We start from the raw sequence: 26,755 nt of genomic DNA on the forward strand, positions 1-26,755 counted from the left end.
GTTCAGCCGGTGGTTCGTAGGCCCGGAAGTAGACGTACCTCACGGAAACTGGGTTTGGCCCTGCGGCTGCTGCCGTCGCCGCGGAGAAATTGTTGGAGCTGGCAGCCTAGGAATGGTGAGACCTCGCGGTTCGCCTCTGAGGGTTGTGAGCGGAGTTGAGGGTCAAATGGAATTTCCCAGAGTGCCTCCAGGGACGACCCCCCCTCCCCCCAGGTTTAGGGCCCCGCCCCGGTAGCGCCCCGAAAATCTGCGCATGCGTGGGCCGCACCCGGCCAGAATCAGGTCCGAGACGTTACGCATGCGCAAAGGTGGCTTGCTGAAGGTGGGGTGAGAATTGGCCCCGGAATTGTACCCCATTTCCCCGCCATCAGCCAAGGGAACTTAAACCAAGGATGCGAGACCGTCGGGGTCCTCTCGGTGTTTTGCTTTTGAGTTTCATCACCACTCTTATCCCGAGCCCCTGAAACAGACCTGGCCTAATACCCACGTTGTGCACTCGAGGGAGAATGAACCGAGGGCCGGGGAAGGAAGGAGGCGCAGACCCTGCCTCAGTCGGCCCGTGGAATCGGGGTTCTTCGCCCTCTCCCCAGGTGTCAAGATTCCCAGCCGTATTCCGTGGGGCTGCGCGAGTAGCACACCTGGGGACAGGGCCGGAACGCTGCGCGAAGAGCAGCCCTGGGCAGAAGGAGCGGGACCCGCAATCGGCGCGCGCCCCGGAGTCCCCAGTAACCTGAGTTCTGCGGAGTTTAGGAGGCCCCTCCCCCCCAGCCGCCTCCCGGGTGACGGTTGATATTCGGGCAGTTTCCAAACCGTGTTTTTTAATTTCCTCGAGGTACCACCCACCAAATTTTCAGCTAAAGATGCAAAGGGCGGGGGTGGGGGGGTGGGGGGGTGGAGAGATGGACTGGTTGGAATTCTATCCTTTTCCCTTCTTTGGCCTGAGAGGGAAAGGGGTGGTGCTGTTGAGCTGAGTGGCCAGCTGATGAAAAAGCGAGCCAAGAACCTCTTGTTTCCTGCTAGTTTATATCAAGGCCATTAACCTAGGGGCTATGAGTAGAATTAGTGGGGTCCGTGAACCCCCTAAATAGTATATGTTTGTACATTTTTCTGGAGCCCATAGCTTTTATACTCTCAAAGATGTCAGTGGCTTTCAAAAGGCCACTGATGTATCAGAGTCATATTGGCGAAATAGAGGCTTGTGTCTTTCTTCTCCTTGTGTCTTCCCTAGCTTATGGGACCCTGGGGGACCTGTTGCAGTATAAGGAGGTGAGGCTGGCCAGCTGGAATCCTGAGCCTCAGGGAACCTCATTTCTCCTTTGCAGAATCTCCTCTCAGCCTCTAAGCTCACCCAGTCAGAATCCTTGGATGAGCCTGTGGGACCCTTCCTCCTAGCCCTGTGGTTTGGAACCGGTGGCTTTGGGACTGGAAGAGGATGGACAAAGGTAGTATGAGGCCGGGCCAGCTCCCCAAACATTTTAGCACCAAGCATCTGCTGATTCCACTCCGTGCCTGGCATGTGTGTCTTTCCATCCTGGCTGGGCATTGCCACCTCCCCCTGGGCCAGCACCACTCACATACCTCTCAGCAGAGGCCACAATTGACTGACTTGCTGTTTAGGTGCACGCTTTGGCATGGCTTCATTTTGATAGCAGAGGGAGCAGTTATACCCAGAGCCTAGTGTGTCGGCATTACCAGGCTCACCTGAGCACCATGTGGTGCACAACATGACACATGGCACTGGGAGAACTGCCCAGCGTGGAAAGTGTGGGCCAAGTGTGGGCCAGGTCTGAGCCCAGGTGGGATCTAGATGGCTAAGGAATTCCCACCTTAAAACCTCAAGTGTCAAGGAAGCAGGGGAGGGGCTGAGAGGGCTGGCAGAGTACAGGGAGGGCTGAGAAGGCCTATGAACAGAGGCTCAGGGTTCTGCTAGGCACTTAAGTTCATTACTTCTCTTTTTCTAGATTCTCAGGGGCTGCTAGATTCATCCCTGATGGCATCAGGCACTGCCAGCCGCTCAGAAGATGAAGAGTCACTGGCAGGGCAGAAGCGAGCCTCCTCACAGGCCTTGGGCACCATCCCTAAACGGAGAAGCTCCTCCAGGTAGTAAGGATTCGGAAGGCCAGGGACTGAGCAGGGGCATTAGGTACTGCATGCCTTTGCCCCAGTTGGGATGACTACCTGAGACCCTTAGGGGCCTAACGGTTGGCAGAGCCTTGTGTTTTTCTGTCTGTACTAAATCCTTGACTGAGGGCAAGGGAGTGAGATCTTAGATCTTTGACGTGAAGTCTTTGTGGTGCAATATCCTTTGCCTCAGAGGGGTGGGGCACAGCAGTTCCATGCCCCATCCACTGAGCTGGAGCAGTTAGCACCCTGCTGGGAACCTGTTCTGTTCTGGAGGTGTGGTGTGTGTAAGTGGTTGTTGGGGAGGGGGCAAGGATTGCTCACTGGGTAGGACTTTCCATAGGTTTATCAAGAGGAAGAAGTTTGATGATGAACTGGTGGAGAGCAGCCTGGCCAAGTCCTCTACCCGGGCGAAGGGAGCCAGTGGGGTGGAACCAGGGCGCTGTTCTGGGAGTGAACCCTCCTCTAGTGAGAAGAAGAAGGTGAGGGGTTGGGAGATGGGGGGGGGGGGGAGAATATGGGGTCCAGGGCCACAACCTGTCATCTGGCAAGAGTTTCCCCACAACCTGTCAACTGGCAAGAGTTTCCCCACAACCTGTCAACTGGCAAGAATTCTTCAGAAGATGCTATGAGAGAACCAAACTGCTCCAGCCCCAACCTCAAATGCCTCCCTCCTAGGAGCCTATCTCTTCCTTCTCCCTCCTTCTTGCTCCACTCCCCACCCTTCAGTGCATCCTGTATCACATTCTGTGTGGGAGGCATGGAGCGTGCATCTATTCTGGGAGCAGACAGCCTGTTCCCAGCATTGCTGGGTGTAAAAATAACCCCCAGGTGGCATTGCTCTGGCCCCAAACACTGAACCAGCAAGAGTATTTTCCTGGTATCCTCTCCACCCACCCTCCACTCTGGGGTTGGGGGTGCCACCAGCAAAGAGAAGACCCCATATGGTCAAGGATTATGTAGAAGTGCTCTGGTGGGAGTGGGTGTTAGAAAACTGAGCTCCCTGCAGTGCTGATTATTGTTGAGTGGGGTTGAGGCGCTCACACGGTGTGTAAAACTCTAGGCCCAACGACCCAGCTGCCCCGATGCTGGCTTTTAGCTCACTGTTTTCCTGCCCTCTGCCCAGGTATCCAAGGCCCCCAGCACTCCTGTGCCTCCCAGCCCAGCCCCCACCCCTGGACTCACCAAGCGTGTGAAGAAGAGCAAACAGCCACTTCAGGTGACCAAGGATCTGGGCCGCTGGAAGCCTGCAGATGACCTCCTGCTCATCAATGCTGTGTTACAGGTAGTGCTTCCCACCACAGTTTTCGTGTTCCTCTTCCCCCCAGCCTCCAGTTTTCCCCCAACTAGTCCAGCATTGCCCTGTGGGTGGCAAGGGAAGGGTTTCTTTCCAGCGCTAAGGCTGAAGCAAACCTCTCTGGGGCCTTGCAGACCAATGACCTGACATCCGTCCACCTGGGTGTGAAGTTCAGCTGCCGCTTCACTCTTCGGGAAGTCCAGGAGCGCTGGTACGCCCTGCTCTACGATCCTGTCATCTCCAAGTGAGTGGGGCTGGTTCCAGCAGTGGAGAAGTACCAGAATTTGGCCCCTGGATCAAGCAATTATATAAGAGCCCAAGGAGGGGGGGTCTGAGAGGCAGGGCTCCTGGCTTCAGAGGGCTTCAGAGGGAAGCTTCCTGTTGCCAAACCTGCTAGCTTTGGCTTGATACCAGAAGCAAGGGGATCTGGAAGCCAAGGAAGTAGCATAGGAGAAAACACCCCTATGAGTGCCAGGAGCCCTGGTTCCACCACTGTATGCATTGTTGTTTGAGGTAAGTCACCTCCCAACCTTTCCACACAGACCTCTCACAATTCCTTCCAGCTCCAGCACCCCTAGTTCCAAATAAACCTGTGCACACATGCACTGCACATTCTTCCTCCTCAGTCACTTCATTTAACGTCATCCAAATTTGGTTGGATGCTTAATACCTATCTTCTACTCCACAGCCCCTGGCACCACTTAAGCATTAGCCATGGTTCTGATACACCAGGAAATGGGCAGAGCTCAGCGTGGGAAAGAGGAAGTGCTGGGCAGTGGCTAATGGGTGGCAGCTTTGACCAAGGACAAAGGTCTTGGGGAGAGAGCCTCAGCTGGACTTAGGCTCTTCCTTGGGACTGTCCTCTAGGGGCCTTTGCCTTTGAATCTCTTCACAGTGTTGAACATAGGGACTTATTTCCTGAGTTGCCTGTTCATGCTTTGGACAAACCCATGAGACCACAGGTGCCATGCTAAGCCTTAGACTCTTCCTATTGAGGGCCTGGCCTCTTGTCCTGCATCTCAAAGACCTGCAGGCTTTGGGGAAAATAGGAACTAAGATTGCTTCACATCTTCCCTTTAACCCTGCCCTGACCTTATCTCCTCCCTGCCTAGGCTCGCCTGCCAGGCCATGAGGCAGCTGCACCCAGAGGCCATTGCCGCCATCCAGAGCAAGGCCCTGTTTAGCAAGGCTGAGGAACAGCTGCTAAGCAAAGTGGGATCGGTAAGGATGAGGGCTAGTAAGGTCGATGAAGGGGCTGGGCAAGGTGGGAGTTGGACTAATTGGAAAACTGATGTGGAGAGACTCCACTGCCTGGAAACATGCCCATGTAGATCCACACCCTTGTGGATGGGGTACTTGGGAAGAGCCAAGCCTGGCTCCCTGGGCAGCCATAGCTGTTGCTTCTTCCAGCTGCTGGTAGGAATGGGAATGGGAAGACAGTGAGGCTGGGGTGGTAAGGGAGAGGCAGGAGTGAGAAAACCTAAGTGCCTAGAGCATGCTTCTTGCCCTCCAGACCAGCCAGCCCACCTTGGAGACCTTCCAGGACCTGCTGCACAGACACCCTGATGCCTTCTACCTGGCCCGTACTGCCAAGTCTCTGCAGGCCCACTGGCAGCTCATGAAGCAGTATTACTTGCTGGAGGACCAGACAGGTAACTGGCCCCAGGAGCTGGCAAAGTGGGTATGCATGTGTGAGTGTGATGTGTTCTGGGCACGGCTGTCCTCAAGTGCCCTACAATAAATCCCTCAGTGGCCCCCAGTGTCTGGTTCACTTCTCTTTGTAGCAGAACCACTTCCTTCTAGAGGGGGACAGTAGTTGGAATGGTCTTCAGCTCCATGGTAAAGGTAGCCAGAATTGCCTGGAATCCTGGGCAAAATGTCTAAATGGCAGAGTTGTCTATCACTCCTGGTTGTTTGCTTTTTGGCATTTTATAATTACGTAAATAATATGTTAATATAGCCTTCATGAATAACATTCAAGTATGAGCAAAATGTGAACATCCCCCTCACTGCTCACCCTTCCCCGTTTCCCACGCAAGAGATGATGCCCTTCCCTCTCCACCCTCCTCTCCTTGCCTCTCCTCCCAATAATCAGTGCTGTCAGGCTGCCTTCAGGCCATTCAGAACTCCCCACTGGGACTTCACACCCTATTTGTCCTTCTGTCCTAAGGGCCAGGACAGTCCCTGCTTCATCTCTTCCCAACAAAACTTTCACTCTTCTAGTGACAGATCAGGAAACACTTCAGTTAGATTTGAGATTCAGGGTCAGACTTTAATAATACAGCACAAGCTGTTCTTTCTTCTTACACGTTACTGCCCGTTGCCTTCTACATTTTTTTTTCACGTTGGGAAAAGGAAGTTTTGGCCATGCTCTTCACTTTACATTCTGGGTCCTGCAGCTCTGCTTTTTAAAGATGTTCCTACTAGAGGATTTTAGGAAATCTTGTCAGGGAGAGGCCTTATCTTTCTTTTCTAAGGATCTCTGAATTTAGTGCCTAGCAGGCAGCCGACTTTATTCCTGCAGCATCCAAATCTCTGCTGCTTTTTGGGCTCAGATATCACTGAATTCACACAGAGAGAACGGACACTGGGTAAAGTTTATTTTTGCTACTGTGGCTAGCTCCTTTGTCACTATTTTGAAAGTTATTTTGTGTAAATTTATTTGTTAAAGGTATAATTTTTATCTCCAAGAGTTCTTATGTGGGTATTTGATTTTTTCTTTTCTATTTAGAGCTAGGAGTCCCTAGGAACAGGGAGTGTGCACTGCTTAGCTGTTAAGTCAGTGGAATATTAGGTTGGTGGGATTTCAGGCAGCTGTGGTGGGGGAGGCGCTTGGTGGCAGTGACCATCCCAAAACTGTCTTCCCATACAGTCTGACCTAAGGAGGCAGGTGCGGTGGTGGAGGGAATATTTGGTAGGCAGTGTGGACACCTCAGTGTTGTCAAACTCCTCAGCCAACAGTTTCACAGCCACTAACTAGTGGGAGCTGCTACTGAGCAGACACTTGCAATCGTGGGAACAGCCCAGTCCCTTTCACATTTTGACTAGAAAAAAACTAGGAAACTTTGATGAAACAATATTTATCCTGAACATATCTGATGAACTCTGATATTAATTATCCTGTTTCTATCTCATTTTTGGAAAAAATGAAGCTAACTTCATGACCCATTAACACGTTATGACCCACAGTTTGAAAAACACTGGTTAAGGTGGGGTAGCTCCCTTTAGCACATCCTTTCTAAGTGAGCATGTGCCTCTTAGCCCCTCGCTGAGGGTGGCAGAAAATGTGCAGAAAATTGTGGTGCTTTGGGTTTTGGGGTTTGGAATCAGGAAAGCAGGGCTTGAATTTTGGCTCTGTCCTAGAGTCACATAGTTGAACCTTCCCTCCTTTGTCCATTTCCTCATCTGTAAAATGGAACTAATATCAGTGCCTTCCCTACTTATTTCAAGACTGTGTGAGAGCCCTTCACACACCAAGAAGCGCACATAAAAGGTCAAACTTAATTCCCTTCCCTTTGCTGAACCACCTCGGCCCTCCGTTAACCCCAGGCATGCTTTGTGCCAAATTAGTGAGCAGCCTAATCTGGCTTCCACTCCGTTACCTGTATTGGATTAACTTCCATTCATTTCAGCACAAAGCTGATCCCACAGTCTCAGTCTTTACAGTGTGTCCCCTTAATTCAGTTTTCTGCTCAGCAGCTTGAGGTTGAGCAGCAGCATCGGCGCTGACCCTCCTTCCGTCCTTTGTTCAGTGCAGCCGCTGCCTAAGGGGGACCAAGTGCTAAACTTCTCTGATGCAGAAGACCTAATTGATGACAGTAAGCTCAAGTGAGTGGTTGGGCCCACAGGCACCGGGTTACCCAGCCCTACCTCTCCTGCTGCAGAGAAGAGAATCCAGCCCAGTTTCAGCCTTAAGCTCCTGCTGTAGCTATTGGCACCTGGTTTTCTTCCTGAACCCCGCACATCCCCAGAGCGCCTTACCCCCACCCCCCCCTCGGGAAGGAGGCTAGGGGGAGGCCAGAGAAGCAGCCTGCTGCGCCACTCAGCTAAGGGGCTGAGGGAGGTCCTAATGAGCCAAGGAGCACCTGATGGTGATGGCAGGTGAGCTGGAAGTGGAACTTCATTCATCCTTCTCTTCTCATTTCCTAGGGACATGCGAGATGAGGTCCTGGAACATGGTGAGTGTGCCCGGTGGGGACAGTGAGGGGGTAGAAGCTCCTGCTGGAACAGAAAGGACCAGTACAAGGTACTGGTGACTTTGGCGTGTCCCTCCTTACCACCTCAACTCACCCCAGAGCTGACAGTGGCTGACCGGCGCCAGAAGCGAGAGATTCGGCAGCTGGAACAGGAACTGCATAAGTGGCAGGTGCTAGTAGATAGCATAACAGGTGAGGAGGCTAGGGGACTGGGGGGGGGGGCCACACTTCAACTCTCTTCACCCCACCCTGGGCACCTGTGGTTGCCTGGTTGGGTGCACCCTCTTTTCCCTCTGTAGACCTTGCCCTTGCTCCCTGCCTTCCACCCTATAGCCCTAAAGGGTGGGCTGTCCCCCATAAGAGCTGCTCCTCCCCCAGGCATGAGCTCTCCAGACTTCGACAACCAGACGCTGGCAGTGCTGCGGGGCCGCATGGTGCGGTACCTGATGCGCTCAAGAGAGGTAAGGCAGGCCCAGCCCTGTCCCATTCCCTTTCCCCCTTTCTAAGTTTCCCTCCTCCGTCAGTCTTCCCCTCACTGTCCTTCCCGTGTCTGGTCCCTGATTTCTCATCTTTCCTGGCCTGTGTGGACTCCTCCCCCAATGTTCAGCTGCCAGCCCTCACCAGCCCCATTTCCCCAGATCACCCTGGGGAGGGCCACCAAGGATAACCAGATTGACGTGGACCTGTCTCTGGAGGGTCCAGCCTGGAAGATCTCTCGGAAGCAAGGTACCAGCAGGAAGCAGTGTGAGGATGTCCCTCCCAGCTTCTTGCTGCCCTCTCCAGCCCTGGGGCTTGGTCTCTGTGGAAACTCACGGATGAGCTGACATTTCAAGATCTCTAACGTGGGAGTCCTGGGTGCCTTCTAGCCCACCCCAGGAGTCAGAGAGGGTACACGGGGGTTCTTTGGGCTCTTTTCTGGCCTTCCCCATCACATCCTCTTTTTCTTCTCTGTTCCATAGGTGTTATCAAGCTGAAAAATAATGGCGACTTCTTTATTGCCAATGAGGGTCGGCGGCCCATCTACATTGATGGACGACCCGTGCTGTGTGGCTCCAAATGGCGCCTCAGCAACAACTCTGTGGTGGAGGTGAGCTGGGAGGAAGGTGTAGAGGCCACAGTGAGATCTCCCTGGGGTGTGGTGAGCCAGTATGTGGGCTTGGCTCCCAGTCCCATCTCTGTCCTCAGCCTCCCTTCTCTCCTGCTCATAGATTGCCAGCCTGCGATTCGTCTTCCTCATCAACCAGGACCTCATTGCTCTTATTCGGGCTGAGGCTGCCAAGATCACGCCACAGTGAGGAGTGATGGGAGGACCCATGGGCTCTCTGGCCTCAGTTTCACCTGCCATTCCAGCCTCCCTGGAGCTGAACTCAGGCTCCTGGAAAACCAGAGTAGGCAGTGGGAGACCAAACTGACAGCCCATTGATCTGAGCCTCTGCGGGGGACGGGGCTGGTCCTCAGGAAGCCCCTAGAGGCTGGGACCCTGCAGCTTCCTTAGACACAGAGCCCTTCCCCTTCTCCCTGCAGACCACCCTTCCCCCCCCCCCCCAGATTCCTAACCCCTGTGTCCAGCTGATTAGCTTCAGACTTTTCCTTTATTATTTTTCTTTTGTAAATAAAAAGCACTGAGTTCCAAAGTAGTTTCTTTTATTATTACTTTTTAATATAAAAAATGTGGGAACAGCTGAGGCAGGGGCACATGCAGGGGATGGCAGAACCCCTCCTTGGCCTCAGGCCTCTGTCCCTCAGCCTGCAGAGGGAGACAAGGAGGTCCGAGAAGCAGGCTGAGGAGGGGGCCCATAAGAAGGGCCAGATTACTAGCCTGGGGTCTGTCCCTGAGGCTCCATCCTACTCTCCATGAGATCCCAGGGCCAGGCCTTCCTTGGCTCTCAGGCTCCCTTCCCTGAGCCAGCAGGCAACCTGGAGTCTCTGGGGGTGGCTGCCGCCCTCCTCTACCTCGAGGTTGGGCAAAGCAGCAGATGGCAGCATGTCTGGCAACACTGAGTTCTGGTGCTGGCAGTCAGACCCCTGTGCCTTCTTCCTGGGTCCACTGGACCGTGCCAGAGCCATGGCAGCCAATAAGCACCATCTCCAGGCTGTGGGGTTCCCAAGGCAAGGCCAGGCCCCCTGACCCTGGTGGGGGCTCTCCAGTGCTGGCAGCCTCAGCCTGGCTCACAGGCTCCACGGGCCCAGTCCTAGCCCCTTCAGGAGGCTGTGAGCCAGGGGTGCTAGGCTCAGGACAGAGTTCTGAGCCTGGTAGCTCTGAGTCAGAGGTGGAGGTCCAGAAAGCTGTTGTTTGAGGCCAGGGGGAGCTCTGAGATGCTGGGGGACCCCAGGGCCAGGGTGCCACAAGAGGAGGGGGCCCTGGACGAGGGTGGGGCCAGGTCCCACTCAAGACAGAGTCAGCTGGGGGCTGCAGACAGTAGGAAGATGCCCCAGTGTCCACACACAGAGGCTGCAGGAGTCCAGAGGTGCTGGCTGGGCATTGCCCCTCTCTGGATGCCTGAGGGCAGGGGCCCTCTCCATGGGGCGCCAGGAGGAGCTGCACTGCCTGGCGCAGGGACTGCAGTCCCTCCCGCATCTGCAGCACCTGCTCAGACAGCTCCATCACCTTTGGGGAGGGAAGAGGGTGAGGTCAGAGTTGAGTCAGGACCTTACACAATAGCAGGGCCCCTCCCCCCACCCTGCCTCCACTTTGCCCCTGACCCACCGCCTGCCGAAGCTTGTCCAGCGTGTCTGTGTTACTTGCCTCACTGGGTCCGAGAGGGACGGTCAGCAAGCTGTTCTCTGTGGACCGTAAGATGAGGTTACTAGCCAGGGCTGATAAAAGGAGGTAGCTCAGGGTCCAGGCCTCTGCCCCAGTTAACACAGACCACATTGGCCTGGCAGGAAGGGCCACTTTAGGCCTTGCCCAAGTTGCTGAATTCTGCCCAAACTTCCGGGGGGCCTTGGACACTGCCCTGTGCTTTCCACCTGGGGAAGCTGCTTTCTGTGCCTGTCTCTTGTTCTGTCCTCCAGGGACATGGACACTCCTGGGAGCTCATTACCTGGTCCACTCCCAGGGCTGCCTGGCATGGCTGGTCCCGTTTTCAACTTTGCCTCCTCAGCCCTCTGTCCTCCCAGTGAGCCAAACCATGCGTAAGTCTTAGCAACATTATCTTACTTGACATGCACAACAACCATTTTACAGACTGGAAGCTGGGATGAGAACCAAGGTGACACTGCTAGAGAGCTGACAGCACAGATCCAAACCCCCATATAGGAGCTGCAGCTACCCTCCAACACCAAGGTGCTGGTCTTAACCACCAAACTCCCTGCCCATACCATGCAGGTGAGTGAGGGCAAAAGGGTTTCCAGGCAACATCTGCATCCTGTTGGTTTCTCAGAGGTTCACAGAGCAAAGGGACTGCCCTGCCAACCTCCCCCAGTCACCGGGCCCCAGTACCTGGTCCAGGGGAGGGGCTGCTGCTACATTCCGGGACAGACTGTCCCATGCGGAAAGAGAATTTGGGCTGGTCAGAGCCACAGCCGTCCTCAATGCCATCTACTACCCTGTGGACACAGGCACCAGGACAATAAATCGACAGGCAGCCACTGTAGTGTTTCCTGGGACAAGATGCCCCAATGTCTTCATATAGGAGCTGCAGGACCCTGGAGCTGGGACAGGGAGCTTGGGACCCCAAAAGAAAGATAACATGAGAGGTCCCTTCCCCTGGGACAAGAGTGGGAACCTTTTTCTGCCAAGAGTCATTTGGATATTTAGAACATTTGTGGGCCATACAAAATTATCAACTTAAAAATTACCTATGAAAAAGGCTCCTAGATTTATTGAATTTCGAGTCCCTCCTGCAGTTGTCTTGGCAGGGCCAGACCAAATGATTTCACATTCCCTACCCCTGCCCTAGGAGATTGTAGTTTCGCTCGGGATCCAAGATTGAGAGACATGAAACAGCAAGAAAGTTCCAAGCTGAGTTCTCAATGGTGGGGTATGGGAGCTCCAGTAGCATGCAGTACTTATATGAATGGTGGGGTGGGGGCAGCAGGAAGGTGGAGGAGTCAAGGAAGGCTTCCTGGAAGAGGCTGGGAGGGATTAGGATGGAAGGATGGGTACCCAGGGCAGGGGTGTGACTGGCTGGGCACCATCATCTCTGTGAAAGAGTAGCGGCCCAGGGTCTGCTCACCTGGGGCTCAGATCTGGCGGCACATTCCATGACACGGGGGGCAGCTGCAGCCCCTCTAAACTCCGAGGGTGTGCAGAGGGGCCAGCCTCAGCCTGCAAAGCTCCTGTCTTCCCTGGCCGCCCTCTGCCACCTAGACGGGACCGGGGTGCGGTTCTATGCGGGGATAGCAGCTTGGCGGCAGAGGAGGAGGAGGTGCAGCCTGGGGACAGCAGGGGGCTGGAGGGTTCATCAGCTGGGGCTGGTGAGGCTGCAGGGCCCTGCTCCCCATCTGTCTCCTTTTCCTCCAGTGTGGACATGAGGGTGTTGTCGCCACTCAGGGAACTGGTGTCAGCCTGGGGACAGTGGGGGACAGGGAACTGGCATAGATAAGCCCTTACTGCGCTCTACTCATCTCCCCCACCCTGGCCTCATCTCCTAGAAGACAGGAGCCATTTCTGTTAAACAGGGTGCCCAGTATATCCCACCCTGCTGAGGAAGGAGCTCAGTTGGGGGAGGGAAGGGCTGCTTTTCTGCTGCCACCAGATCACTAAGCCCCTCAAAATTCTAGCCAAGTGTAGCTTGGTACCTTAGGCTAACTGAACTACCCAAGAGAACACAGTACTAAAAACTGGTTTGGAATTTGTGACATGTCAGGAAAATTCAAAAGCCCCTCAGAGCAGTTTTATTTCACTGTGAAGAGCTCAGCAGGACTTCCTTCAGAGGTGGCCTGGTAGGCTGTGAGTAGCCCTACCCACCCTGCCCACCCTGCCCTGTGGGTGCCATCCCTCATCTTCGGCCTAGTCTCCTTTTCTGGTTCCAGTGGACTTGGCCGCCCTCCCCTAAGACCTTGTTCTGGAGGCCAGGCTGTCTCAGATGGGCTAGGGAGAACTGGGAAGGGTGGCTGAGCATGGCTGAGCTGGGCTCTAAAGGACAGAATGTGAGTGTGAAGGGGCAGGGAGAGTGTAGACCCCCTATTGTGTGAGGGGTGCTCATCCAGGCCATGTACTCACACAGCACCTCCAAAGACCCTAGCCTCTGCCCACCTCACTAGGCTCCCTGGCACTCCAGCCTCTTCCATGCACATACCCAGCACCCTCACCTCCGTAGGGCCTCCGCCAGCACCCAGGTTGTAGCTGAGCTCCCCTCGGAGGCCCTGGCTGAAGCGCGGGGCAAACTCAGGGTACAATGCCAGGCTTTCGTGCAGCCCAGCCAGCTGCAGACACTGCAGGACACAGTATGTCAGTCCTTTCACATCGGCATTGGCCTTGACCACCTGCTCACGCCGGGGCAGCTCACAGCCAATCAGATCACCCTTCCCTGGGGAGAGGAAGCAGAAGTCAGTGAGTCTGCCCCTCAGCCACTCCAGAGGGAAGTCAAGAGAGGCTTCTGAGTTTTCCTCCTGGACTGAGGGCTTTCCAGCTGGACCCTCACTGTGGGGCCTGAAGGCCAGGGCAGAGAGGAGCACAGGGGCCAGGCCCTGGCAGAACACTGTGACCCAGATGTTTCAGCACACTAGGGATCAAAGCCACTGTGCTGAAACGCATCCAAATTTGACCTCGAGGCTGCCGAGCAGTCACCAATTCTAGTGGCTCCTGGCCTGCCTGGGGATTCAGCATCCTCGGGGCAATTTAAAACAATCAGACTCCCAGACCCCATCCCTACCTACAGAATTAGAGTATCTATGGGAGACTCCACAATCCAATGGTTTTCCAGCCTCACAGGTGATTTGGGTGTAGCTTATCCAGGAAGGGTGTGAAACCAGCAGGTTAGTGCCCCATGTGGCACAGTGAAAATGTCAGGCGGCCTTGTACTTCACACTTAGAGCCCTGGGGCCTTGTCTTTACAATAGATCCTATATTGAACTGATCTTACCAGCAGGTGTCAATGAAGGGTTTTCCCACCACCCGCTGACTCTGCCACCTGGCTGACAGTAGTTGCACATCTGCATTCCCATCTCAGAAATGTTAAATGATGCGGGGAAATGTGTCTTAGAATCAATGAAATATGGTGTCTCCAATCAGGCACGTGGTGAGGATTAAGTTAGTAAAGTGCCTGACACATAGGCCACCAATCAAAACTCATTTCCTTTCCTACCCTGCAGACAAGAGTCCCCTGTAGATTCTTCCAACAGGGATGGTGTGCCATCAGGATTGGGCGGTGAGCACTCACTGCCCTCACAAGCCAGTTCAACCCACAGCCAGACAGTTCACAAGATCAGAAAGCATTTCCTTAAAGAAGAAGGTGGATCACTGCCACCTGCGCTGTGGGCTGCCTCATGCTGCCAGCAGAACTCTAAACGTTCATGGACTTTTGCTCACACTTAAGACTAGAATGCATCACTGTTAAATCTTATTTTCTTGGTTTCAGGCCATCCTGGTTCCTTTTGAGAGCTGTTTGGATCTCAATGTGATCATCTGATGAATGAGCTCTCTCTCCTTGTATGTGTCATCTGGAAACAGGATAAGTGTTTATTTCTTGTCTTCATCCAAGAGGTCAGATAAAAATGAGAAACAGGACATGACCAAGGACAGAGTTCCATGCCACTCTGGTCCCTGAGACCACCCTCCAGGCTGGCATCTCAGCCAGACCCTCCAGCTCAGTTCATCAAGCGCAGTAAGATCCTCCTGGAGCCAGAGCCCAACCCACCTCTCTTCTGCTTGCCTTCTTCCTCCCCCACAAGTGAGTTTGCACATGCTTAGCTGTTAGTTCACACACAGAGGGAGGGACCAGAATCGACATTGCTAGATGCATGGTGAGCCTTAGCTGCCAGGAGCAGGTGGGAGGCACTGGATGTTCAACTAAAAAAGCAGTTGGGAGGTGGGATGAAGGCAAAACAGCAAACCAGGTCATGGGCAACCGGGCACTCTCCGGGCACCCATAGCCACCAAGTCAACAGAGGAAACAGTTCATTCAGAACCTAGGACAGACCAAAGGTGACATAAGTCCCGGCGCTGGGGACATTCTGGAGGCAAAGGCTCAGGGTGAAGGCGGTGGCCATTCTTGTGGTTCCGTCTTAATTCTGAATGTGGCTATTCTAAGATCTGGTGCCTGGCATCAGTGAAGACATACTCTTGTAGGACTCGTGCCAGCTCCCAGCCACACTGCTTCCTCGCTGCAAGCTGAAGCCATCTGTTTAATAATCCACTCGACAATCTTGCTTTGGGATGTCCAGTCTGCAATTGTCAAAATCTGTCTTTTCGCCCTTCAGAATTTCTCCAGTTCTCTGCAAGTTCTCAAGGACTGACAGACATATGTGAGTGGCCATTAACTCTGTTTGCTCAGAATCCTGGCACAAACTGCAGCTGGCCCAGAAGTCAAACTCATGAATGACACGAGGTGAAGGTTGTAGTAGCCTCTGGCCTCTCTCAGTTCCAAGACCCCCCTGATGGTATTTCTTTCTCCTGTTTCCTGTCAGAACATCCACCTGCTCAAAGGAGAGAGGATGGACACACAGTAGCTGCTGGGCATCTGGTCACCCTGGTTCTCCAGATTACTACACACCTCAGTTGCTCCAGGCATCATTTGTCCCCACAGAAAGTCTACAAGTGCTTGGCTGCCTAAGGATTAGGCTGTGGTTGGGGTGCCACCTCCTTTCTATCCACTCCTGTCCTGTGTGCAAGGCCCTTGATTACCCATGCAGATCACAGGCCCTCTGGGGTCACTGCTGACAGCCTCCGACAGTCGGGTGCCATGCAGCCCATTTCCTGGATGCTCAAATGTGCTGTACATCCTGAAACAAAGCCTTTTCTTTGGTGCAGAGTCTCTACAGAGCAGAGTGCCTGCGAACACAGTGTAGGAAGCCTGAGGTTTAAAGTTGGGCAGACTAGCTCTAACCCCAGCCTGCCAGCTCATTAACCTCTGGGAACTTTCGCCTCCTTCCATGTAAAACAGGAATAACACTTCCTCCCCCTGGGTTTTGAAGGTTGCTGGAGATGAAGCTCCCCTGCTAAGACCCTGGCGTCAGCACTATTATGATGCTGATTCCATAACTGCAATCTCTTCCATGTCTAGGGAATGGATCCTTCATCTTCACCTCTTTCTTTTGCCAAGAAAAGAGTATACACGCTGAGTCTAAGCTCTGCTATCACCTGCAAGGCCCTGGGCTTGCTCTGTCATCTGCCCTGGGAAAGTAGCATCTCCCCTCTCCATGGCCCAATGGTTGTGGGAGCCCTGCAAGGAAAATTTCCATTCCTCACTTTTCCAGCCCTGCCTGAACACTCTTCAGCACTTAAATCCTCAGCATTTGAATTTCCTCCTTGGCAGGAAGTGCTGATCTGCCTCCCCCTCCATCCCCCATAGACTAAGACTGGTCCTCCACTCACTCTGGCCACCAACACCCTCGAAATTGTTTCCACCTCCTTGTGTTGCCACCTTATGGTCACTAGGTCCACTCTGAGCTTTGCCCAGTGCTCCTTGGCTGCTCCTGGGTCCATCCTGGCTGGTTCTCTCCAGGTGGTCTTGCCTGGGTCCCCTCTCTGGATTTTCTGCAGATGGGGCCATCTGCCTCCCACAAGCCCCTGGGCCCTCTCTCCCACCCTCACAAACCTAGGATGGCAAGCACGGTGCCACCCTTGAGCACCTCCATGGAGCCGGAGCAGACGAAGTAGAGGGCCTGGAGAGCGTCGCCTTGGTGGATGAGGTACTCGCCGGGCGTGCAGAAGGCAGGCCGCAGGGCCAGGGACAGCGCCCGAAGGCAGCCTCGGCTCGCCGCCTCAAACAGAGGCAGCTGCAGGACCTCCTTGTGCAGGTGCATGGCAATGTCTGCTCGAAGCTCATCAGGGAGACTCTGCAGCAGCTGCAGGTGGGGAGCAGGAGTGGGATTTGGGGTGGCAGAAAGGGAGGCAGCCTCCAGCCAGCCCCACAGGGCTGCCTCCCTTTCAACCACTTTAGCCCCTCCATGAGCAGCCCAGCTTTCCTCCTCCAGACCTAACAGGAGTGGAGAGGGGCCTCCGAACCTTCCTGGCTGCCCTCCGTTCCATGCTGCTGTTCCCCCAGCAGAGAGCGGAGGCAGGAAACCAGGATTCTGCATTCCTTGCGTCCCAACCCACTTGCACACCCCTTGAGGGAGCAAGGGCTAGAAGGGCCAGCCCTGGAGGCCTCACCTCTGTGGTGTCGATACCATTGTTCACGGCCCAGGTTGCCTGGAAGTACTCGAGCATGCGCTGCTTGAGGGGCTTGGGGATGCGGTGGATGCGGATGTAGTCACGCAGGTCGCGGGTGCGGCTGTGGTACAGAAAGCGGCGGGCGTACATGCGCTGGATGATGGCCGTCACGTTCCCAAACACCACCGCGTGCATCAGGGCTGGGGAGGGTGGCAAGAGGGGGTCACTTCCAGGACTGGCCTGGCCCAGCCTGGCTGACACCATGCTGGATACATCTGTCCTATGACCCTACCCCCTCTACCCTCCCCAGGCTCCTGGGCAAGGCACAAGGGCTGGTGGGTGGCATGGAGGTCTGCAGCCGGGTGGGCTCTCCTGGCCTTGGCCTCAAGTTCCTTGGGCTCCCTAAAGCAGAAGAACTTCTGGGAAAAACCTTGGAACCCTGGAAGGTGGAAAGGGAGGGGCCCCTGGGGCCAAAAGTCTGGGAGTGGTCCCAGAGATTGGCAGGCCTCACCACCGATGAGCATGGTGCAGATGGAGAAGATCTTCTCTGTGTCTGTGTTAGCAGACACGTTGCCGAAGCCCACGCTGGTGAGGCTGCTGAGTGCGAAGTAGAGGGAGGTGATGTAGGCACTGCGTAGTGACGGGCCACCAAGGAGCTCCAGCCCCGTCCTGTTGACCTCACTGCTACAGTTGTCACTCTGGCCAGAGCTGTTGGCTGCAGCTGGGCTCTGGCCTACCAGGTAGTAGGGGGTCTCCAGTCGGCGGGCCAGCTCCTGCAGCCAGCCTGGGAAGGGAGCAAGTGGGCCTGAGTCAGCAGGACAGCACCGCCAGGCTGTGGGTTTAGGTATGCCTGCTGGTACCCCCAGGGTGGGGGACATGTGCATGCAGATCTACCCCCATGGCTTCCCTCCAGCCTTCCTCCTCTGCCGGCCCAGTACTCCCCTCTCCATTCCCTCAGCCCTGGGCAAGACAAACACGTGATGACAAGGCTGAGGTTGCCATCTCCCCAGCTGGTGTCTATTGGTGCCGAGGATGGAGCAAGGAGCACTGTGCCCTCTTCCCCACACCTGGCACTATTCCCAGACACTCATCTCCAGGGCTGGATGGGTGAGGCCACCTCTTCTGCCTTGTCCACTCAGACGCCTCTTGCTCTTTCTTTGAACTTGCCTGCTCCAGAAAGCTGCTTCCCATTCAGCCTCATCCCTCCCCACAAGCACACACACCACTCGACCTCACATACATGTTCTCAAGCACAGTGACATGGATATGCACATAAACACCATCAAGGCTACACAGCGCTCTGCACAGTCAGGAGGACAAGGACACACACGTGTGAGCATGTTCACACATGCTAGGCCACACAGAAAAACCCATGCACACTTGGGAGATAGGCAAGGCTACACAGGTGTTTGCACACTGGTGCCCAGGTTGAGGAGGGGACATACTGGCATGGACATACACACACACAAGTGAGGACACTCAAAGACCACAGACAGGCAGGCACCTGTGCACATGCAGAGGCCTTCAGCCCACATGCAGACAGGCCAGCCTGGGCTGCTGGGTGGAGGCCAAAGATCATCCCAATCTCCCCATCAACTCCACATTCTCTGGGCTCCCCTTGGCAGGAGATGGGAACAGTCAGACCTATGTCTTCACATGCAATCTGCCCCTCCCACCTCAACACACCCTAGGCCTCCTGCTCCACACTCTCCTCAACACCTTACACATGTTGCCCCCCACAATCCCGACTCCCCTCCTCTCACCCACCCACGCATTTATTCATGCAACCTGATGCACAGAAGCCAGGAGCTGGGGGACCCACAGGAGCTTACTGCAGAGTAGAAGCTACATCTCAGTTACACAGGCCCAAGTGCCACATGACGGAGCTCAAACCAACATGCTATGGAGTAGGGCCAGAAGTATAGATGTCTCCTCTTCCTGGAACAGGAGACATTTATACTTCATCTTAGAGGATGGATAGAGTTTTGATACAAAGAAACTGAGGTGGGGAGGTCATTCCTGATCTAGGGAAAGGCATGAGACAAACCTCAAGATGGAGACAAGGAGAGACAAGCTGCTCGTCTTAGCTAGAATGGGGGTTCACACTGGGGCATCAAATTCCAGGCCAAGGAACTTGGGGGTTTGTGATAAGGCATGAGCCAAGATGAGGATTCCTCCTTCTGTTACTTAGGTGTTCTGTGAGAATGCAGGGCAGTATGTAAAACTTTTCAGTTATTAGTTGGGTCTCTGAAGAAGCCAGTTGCTACGCGAGGAGGGTGGGGGGCTGGGAGGGCAAGAAGCAGGAGCATGAGGGGAGCTGGCAAAGGTGCCTTTCCTCTCTGTCTTGGCCTGGGGCCTCCATGTGGGCTGGGTCAGGCCAGCAGAGGCTGTTCTGGAGGCTGGTGACTTTCATACTGTGAATTGATTGCCCTCAGTGATCTCCCTCAGTACTTACTTAGCACAGTCTTGAAAATCCAGTCCATGTCCACTGGGCTCATGGGAATCTGACTGGGGCAGGAACTCTATGTCCATACCATGGACAGTGAAACAGGGGAACCAAGACAAGGAAGCCAAGGGAAGGTGCCTCCTACAGACAGAGCCAGGCCAGCAGGGGGTGCCACTCTTCCCCTAGGGACATCCTTCCAGGCCTGGAATTTGGGAGGTCTGGGTGTGACTCTAACTCAGGTTGGGGGTAGTTTCCCTGGAAAAAAAAGGGGGAGATGATGACCTGAAGAACTTGGAAACTCCCCAGATGTGAACTAGTACCAGCCCCAAATAAAACAAAATTACTCTGGAACTTAGGGTTAAAGGGTACAAGAATTGCCATGTATATCTGCAAAATAATCAGCCAGCTCCCCACATCCTCATGCTCTCCATGAGGGGCTCGCTCAGAGCCCTCTGGGAGCCAAAGGTGTTCCTAACGTCAACTCTGCACACCCTGTGAAGTGGCCAGGACAAAGGAGCACATGGACTAAGACCCAAGGTGTCTGGGTCCCCTTTGGGAATGGAGGGGCTGACCCAGGAATTTGGTGTCTTAGCCCACTTTGGGGTCAGGGCTTTGTGTCACCATTATCCATCTCCTGGTTCGCTGGGTAGGCGTCTGAGCCCAGAGCAGCTTTCACCACAGCTCCCCTCTGGGAAGGGCAGGCACCAAGGAGCTGACACTGCCGGAGTGTCTGTGTGCTCGGCAACTGGAGAGGCTTGGAAATATCTAGGTGGCCCTCTGGATTACACACCGGTCTCTGTGGGCTTGGTGAAGGAGAGAGAATTCACAGAAGCCCCCTCATCCCTGGGAACTGATCAGAGCAGGTTTCTGAGGCCAAGCTGGATCCCACCACGGAGTGGACAGTCATGACAGGCTGTCTGAGCAGCTGGTCTCTTGCCCACTCACTGGAAACAGAAGCTAAAGGCCAGCTACCGGGAAGTTACCAGAGGGCTGGAGGACATGGGAGGAAGACCAGTGTGTTGAATTTTGGAGCTGCAAGTATGGAAGTTAGAAATGACTGCGACAGAATGGTTTGGAGTTAGAAAAAAAAACGGAAGTTGAGATCCATGTATTGGTACCAGTAGAATTGCAAGGGAGCACAAGGTGAGAGGGTGGAAGAGATCTGAGGAAAGCTCGGACCTGAGAGGGGCTGGAGCAGGAAGAGGCCCAGCCTAGGGCAGAGAGGCAGAACATTTCAAAAGAGTATGGTCGGCAGGGCCAGGTGCTACAGGGACTTCAAGGGGGTGAGGGTCTGCTCCCAGAAGGTCACTGTGGCCTGGCTGGGTGACATTTTGGGTGATTTTTTGGGATGAGAGGTGGAGGTGGAAGCCCTCCTAGCAGGAGTTAAGATGTGAGTGGGAGGTAAGCAGAGGGAGGGTTTGTGAAAGTGGAGGTGAAATGAAGGAGAGTGAAGACACTGGTGGGATGCAGAAAAAGACCGCGTTTTAGGCTGGAGGAGGGCTGAGAAGCAGCGGAGGGAGATGCAGCCTGAAGGTGACAAGAGTTGGAAAGAAGGCTTAGGAGCTGAGGTATTGGGAGACAAGCTTCAGGGAAGGTGGCAGGAAAGTGCCAGACATCAGAGGAACCCTGGAGGGCACTGGCTCCCTGCTCAGCCCTCCCAGCTGGGCAGGGTCTTAAAGAATGTGATAAAAATTTGGCCACAAGGAGGTCATTATGGGTGAATAAGACTCCTCCAGGCAGACCACCAGGCTTTCTCCACAACGCCCAGCTCCTGGAAAACAGGCCTACTGTGAGGTGATGGCTCTGTCACACTCACACCTGCACACACATACCACCCCCACATTCTTCTCACAAACACTCATCTACTTGCACACATGTTGCTGTGACACACACACAAGCACACACACATGCAGACTAGTATACATCACACCAGCTCACAAAAATGCCCTGACAGAGACACATGCACTCACACTTCCCTGACACACGTACACTCGAGTAGACACACTCCCGGGCACATATGTATGCACACTAGAACACCCTCTCCCACCCAGCCTCCAGTACCGATCTCTGGCAACTCAGATGCGCTGCTCTCAATCTCCTGCTGGCCAATGTAGAACCAGACACAGGCCACCCAGTGGGCGAGCAGGGCGAACACAGCCATGAGCAGGGTCAGCACCACAGCGCTGTACTGCGAGTAGCGGTCCAGCCGTGGGAGCAGGCGCAGCAGCCGCAGCAGCCGCACAGTCTTCAGCAAGTGGGCCCCGAAGTACTGAGGTGGGGGAGGGAGGGAGGAGGGAGGTCACCTCTGGGCCAGCCCCCACTGTCCTGCCCCACAGCCCACCCTGCCCAGCAACACTGACCACGTTGACCTTGAAGGCTTGTAGCAGGTCAAAGGGCAGGGCTGCGATGACGTCCAGCAGGAACCAGGTGGTAACATAGTGAAGGCAAATGGACTTGGGGGCAAATACCACCTGGCCAGACTTGGACACGAACGTGGTTCGGAAATTCAGCACGATGTCTGTGGAATGTCCGGGTGAGAGTTGGATCAGGGTAGGGAAGAGCCACTCCTTACTGGGCACCAGCTCAGTATGTGACACTATCCTGGGCCCTTGCTTGACCTGCAGTAACTCTAAAAGATGAACATTGCTATGCCTACTTGATGGAGAAAGAAACTGAGGGTTGGAGAGGTTATGATCGGCTCAAGGTCACATAACTCACTAATGGCAGAGACACATTTGGAACCCAGGTCTGATTTCAAAGCCCACAGGTCACAAACAGGAGGGGGGCAAGGGGCACTGGAGCCATGCAGACTATCCCCACCAAAGTCTGAGGGGCACCTGGCATGAAGTTGGGTAGGAAGCAGAGGGCACCTACCAAGAATGAAGAGAACCTCCACTGCCAGGTCGCAGACGCTGGGGGGGCCACGGGCGGCACTGGGCTCCCGGGCTGTGCTCACACACACACTGTAGGGCACAGTGACAGCCACATAGAGGGTAGCGAGCAGGATGAAGCCGTCCCAAGTGGCCCTCAGTGCCCCACAGTGCAGCAGGATGAATGGTGACTTCCGAATGGCGGCGACTTTGTACTCAGGCAAGTTTGGCTTCTCCCCAAACACCTTCTGAGTGAGGCAGGGCAGGTCCAGGCAGGATGACAGGAAATTGGTACAGGCTGAGTTTGGATAGGGTCCAGGACAGGCATCCATCTTAGTTCCCTCTCTGCATTCTCAAAGCAACCTCTGATGTAGGCATTAGAGTCCTCACATTATAGATCAGAAGATTGGGGATTAGGGAGGTCAAGTGACTTAGCTAAGGTTACACAGCTGCTTAGGGAAGGAGCCAGGAATGAGTCAGGGCCCATCTGACCCCAGGGGCCAAGACTCTCCTCTATATCTTTGATGGATCAGGTATATGACAGTCCCTCCCTCAGTCACAACCCCAAAGCACTGGTGGGACCTGTGTTGCCCCCTGGACACTCTCTATGTGGTTGGCTTAGTTCCCCCTTCCATCTCCTCAGCCTGCCCCTACCCCGTCCCAACCCCCAGGCACACCCTAGTGCTCAGTCCACCTTATTGAGCTTGTGCTTGCCCTTGGGTTGCTTCTGCAGGTGCCCAGACAGGTGATAGAGCACAGCCCGGCTCCGCCGCCGGTTGGCATTGAAGCCCTTGGCTCCTGACCGGCCATATCGGCGCCGGCCACGACCTGCAAAAGAAGAGGGGCCCATGAGGATGATGGGGGAATGGTCTTGGGTGTATGATACTAGCTGCTGGTCTATGAACAGGTCTAGCTCATTGACTAGCCTGTTTAGAGTTGGAGGCTCTGGCATTCCTCACTCCCTAGGATCACTTGCACCCCCAGCAAAGGGCAATCCTACTGGTGCTTACAGACACTACTCCCAGTGCCTGCTTGAAGGAGAAGGTTTGGACCAAGGCAAGGCAGGAGAGGATCTGCACAAGGAAAGGCCTGGGAACAGAGGGAAGAGGTGGTTCCTGGGGAGAGGGGGGCAGTGCAGAGCAAGCGGAAGACCATCAGGCAGAGTTGCAGAAGCTCAGAGGAGCCCAGGGTCCAGGTGCAAGAATCACCAAGGACTTACATTGTAGAGAGGCTGACCTAGGGCTGGGAGTGGGGGGTTGGGGAATGGAGAGTACCCAACATCCCAAGTGGCAAGGAGGCCTTGGAGCAGGTTTGGATGACAGCTTGGTGAGCTGTCTAAGGGCCTCCCACAGCCCTGAAAGGATACGAGAGGGGCAAGACTCAAAGAACTTAAAAAGAGGGCTTTGGCCAGGGTTCCCCAGTCAGGCTTGTGTGGGGGAAAAGACACCGGGCTGGGGGTGGTGCTCAGCTTCACTAATTGGTCAGAAAATGGAACTTCACAGGCACTAGTGGAGTTTTCTTTGCTTTCAGTTTCTTAGTAAAGTTAACTTCACAACTCCAACTGTATAGCCACCAGTCTATTTGGAAACAGGCTTTCCATACCTGAGCATGTGCAAGGAGAGCAGCACAGGCCTCTCAGCCCCAGAGCGGGAGTCAATGAGTGCAAATGGGTGGGGGCACCCAGGAGTTCAGGCCTGAGGTAACCAACACCCCAGCCATAGCAGTTAAATCAATGGCCCCACAGGCACCTACCTGTCTCCTTCCATTTGTCAGGGCCCCCTCGGTTCTTGGAGTCACTGATGTCCTTGTGAGAAACCAGGAAGAGAGCCACCTCCCCTTTCTCATTCTTGATGGGTATCACATCCAGCAGACACCAGAATGGGAGCCCTAGGCACAAAGACAGACTCAGCCCAACTCCCCCCCACCTTTTTTTTAAAAAATATATCTTTATTGATTTCAGAGAAAGGAAGTGAGAGCGAGAGAGAGAGATAGAAACATCAGTAATGAGAGAATCATTGATCGGCTGCCTCCTGCAAGCCCCCCACCAGGGATCGAGCCCTGGCATGAGCTCGGGCATGTGCCCTGACCAGGAATCAAACCGCGATCTCCTGGATCCTCAGTCAATGCTCAACAGCTGAGCCACGCCTGGCCAGGCCAAGCTCCCATTCTTTACCCTGCTGAAGGCAACAGAGGCTCCACTAACACCCATGGCCAAGACACAAGCAGGATACTGGGAGGGGAGCAGCAGCCCGCTCCAATTAAGATAGGTCTTGATGGAACAGAGGTGGAAAGCAAACGAGAGCAGGGATGACTGTCAGATATGTGTGATCACAGATCTGTCCTACTGACACTGGGCTATTTTCCTGCTGGGGCGGGGAACCCAAAAGTGGGAAACTGAGTGGAGGCTAAGGATGGGGTGAGGATAGAAGAGAGGAGGGCCAGGGATGGGGATGGGGAGGTGGAAGAGGAGGTGGGTATGTGGGAAGCTGGGATGAGGTGGGGAGATGGAGAATATGAGAATGGAAAGGAGGTACAAATAATGGGGTGGGTGCCAGGCTGGGGGAAACTGAAGAGGTGGGTGGGCTGGCCAGGTGGCCCCTCACCACTCTTCCGGTAAAGGATCAGCTCTGCCTTGAATTCCTTGTGCTCATCCAGGGCTTTGCGGATTTGTTGGCGGACGAGTTCACTGGTGTCTGGCCCATAGAGGAAGGAGCAGGCACAGCCCCGCTGCATGACTTCAGCCCGGGAGAAACCCGTGAGGTCACAGAAGCCATCAGAGCAGTAGACCACAGGGAAGAGCCCGGCCACCTGGGCGTTGCCCAGCACGAAGTTACTGTCTGCAAGAGAGCATCTCTCAGAGGAAGCGTGGGATAGAGGCTCAGGGTCCACCACCCCTTCTTTCCATCAAATGTGGACTTTATAAAATCCAGGAATTGTGTGTGTTGGGGGTGTGAACAGGGTAAGGGCAGGAGCTGTTTCTGAACAGGAATGAGTGTGTCACCTGGGTCAGTGCCCCACTCCCAGCAGTGTGTGTATGAGTGCATTTGAGAATCAGCACGTGTGAACACTGAGGTTGGTGAATGCAGCCCTGTCTGGGCACTGTGCCCTCTGTAGTGTGTCCTGAGCAGCTTGGGGTAATGGGTAGGTTTGGGGATGCCCAAAGGAGGACCAAACCACCAGCTGTAGGCCAGCCTCAGCCCCACCCCTACCTCTGGCCAGGCTCACTCATCAGCTAGGCACTCAATTTGGCTGTGTGGCTTCTCTCACTGGGACTCACCTGGACTGAGAGGTGAGGGGCCACCTGGCTACCATCCATTCATTCTGTGCTCTCTGGTTGAGCCCCAGCTGAGTGCCCTGGCTCAGGAATTAGTGAATGTGATCGAGAATGAGCATGTAAGGATGGTAACTGAACATGGAGTCTGGAGCCAGAAATGAATTGGGGAGTGGGGGGTGCTGAATAAGCAGGCTGCAGGAGCCAAGCACACAGCAAAGCAGATGGAGAAGCCTGGGGTGGGGGGTGGTTCCACCCGCTTTCTATCAGGAACTGGAGACCATGGAGGGCGCTAGGTGGAGAGATGGGAAGCCCCACTGGGCGCGACTGTGAGGGAGAAAGAGGGGGAGGGGCTTTCACGATTTTGCCGGTGCTCAGAGCCTTGGGAACCCACAATCCAGAAGCTCTGGTCGCCTTCTCCAAACTTCCCCAGTCTTGTTGGTAGTCTCCAAACCTACCCTTATGGGGCTAGCAGACTCAGTGGGTTCAGGCTGGGGATTTAGGCGGTCAGGTGAGCTTGGCCATACAGTGCGCTCCTGAGTCCCACCTACCCTATCTCCGTTTGCAAACCTCTTTTCTAAATCTGTTTTTTGAGCCCTTCCGGCTGTGCTCGAGCACCAAGCCCCCCTCACCCCCTACCCCTCCAGTTCGAAGGTAGTTGATGGGATAGCACCAGACTCAGTGACGGGATGGATAAGACTGACTAGGTTGGGGTTCGTGCCCCAGCTAACAGACGGCAGGCCATGCCCCAAACCCGGGGACTTCTAGCCGTTTTGCCTGGCCTGTGGCAGTGTTGATTTTAAACCTTTAGGGGCGATGGCGTCTGGAAAGAGACAGTGGTCTCAGCTAATAGCGGGAGCGGGGGGGTGGGGCAGGGGGCGGTTAGGAAGGTGAGCACAGAGGGCGGCAGGCCGAGATGTGGGGTGCAGCACCCGCGGAATCCCTGGCAAGGGACGGCTCGTTCAGGAGCCAGTGGGGTGAGGGTCGGACTCACGCGTGCCGTCGAAGCGCGTGGCGATGGTGTCCAGAAAGGTGTTCTGCGGCGCCAGGAGTCCCCGCATGGCCGGCATCTTAGGCGGCCGTGGCCGCCCGCCCCATCCCTCCGGGGCGCGGGGACTCAGGGCCGGGGGAGGGCGCCCAGCTCGGCCACCCCCCGCCGGGCCCCGCGCCCCCTAGCGCAGCCGTCGGGGGACAGTGCCCACCCCGGGCTCGCAGGCCCCGCCGGCCGCCCGCGCGCGAGGGGACGTCCCTGCCGTCGGGGCCCGGAGCATGGCGCGCAGCCCCTCTCGCCCTGG

At 55.0% G+C, this 26,755-nt stretch overlaps 2 protein-coding genes across 4 annotated transcripts; one reads left to right on the top strand and one right to left on the bottom strand.

The window, feature by feature from the left end:
- Window positions 1-9,250, top strand: MCRS1 (microspherule protein 1). Of its 3 annotated transcripts, XM_081130181.1 has the most exons (16): window positions 12-115; window positions 591-832; window positions 1,323-1,442; window positions 1,962-2,100; window positions 2,465-2,603; window positions 3,248-3,406; window positions 3,553-3,662; window positions 4,531-4,639; window positions 4,932-5,070; window positions 7,171-7,246; window positions 7,568-7,596; window positions 7,714-7,806; window positions 7,993-8,075; window positions 8,253-8,340; window positions 8,574-8,701; window positions 8,823-9,250. In XM_081130181.1, the coding sequence occupies exons 3-16, from the start codon at window positions 1,433-1,435 to the stop codon at window positions 8,907-8,909; spliced, it is 1,389 nt and encodes a 462-aa protein (XP_080986307.1). In that variant the 5' UTR covers window positions 12-115; window positions 591-832; window positions 1,323-1,432; the 3' UTR covers window positions 8,910-9,250. The 3 variants fall into 3 exon arrangements, with proteins under 3 accessions (XP_080986306.1, XP_080986307.1, XP_080986308.1); XM_081130180.1 differs by lacking the exon at window positions 591-832 and having other exon boundaries at window positions 1-115; XM_081130182.1 differs by lacking the exons at window positions 591-832; window positions 1,323-1,442 and having other exon boundaries at window positions 25-115.
- On the bottom strand, window positions 9,244-26,536 carry KCNH3 (potassium voltage-gated channel subfamily H member 3). The gene is made up of 15 exons (XM_081130183.1): window positions 26,455-26,536; window positions 24,793-25,026; window positions 23,942-24,076; window positions 22,884-23,017; window positions 22,194-22,437; window positions 21,680-21,837; window positions 21,381-21,588; window positions 17,385-17,657; window positions 16,874-17,073; window positions 16,317-16,566; window positions 12,871-13,088; window positions 11,793-12,124; window positions 11,057-11,163; window positions 10,322-10,398; window positions 9,244-10,222 (listed from the first exon to the last, which is right to left on the bottom strand). Exons 1-15 carry the CDS (start codon window positions 26,528-26,530, stop codon window positions 9,632-9,634), a joined length of 3,237 nt encoding a protein of 1,078 aa, XP_080986309.1. The 5' UTR covers window positions 26,531-26,536; the 3' UTR covers window positions 9,244-9,631.
- Window positions 26,537-26,755: the final 219 nt, after the last annotated feature.

This window comes from Miniopterus schreibersii (assembly GCF_964146895.1).
Source record: "Miniopterus schreibersii genome assembly, chromosome: 2".
Lineage (NCBI taxonomy): Eukaryota > Metazoa > Chordata > Mammalia > Chiroptera > Miniopteridae > Miniopterus > Miniopterus schreibersii.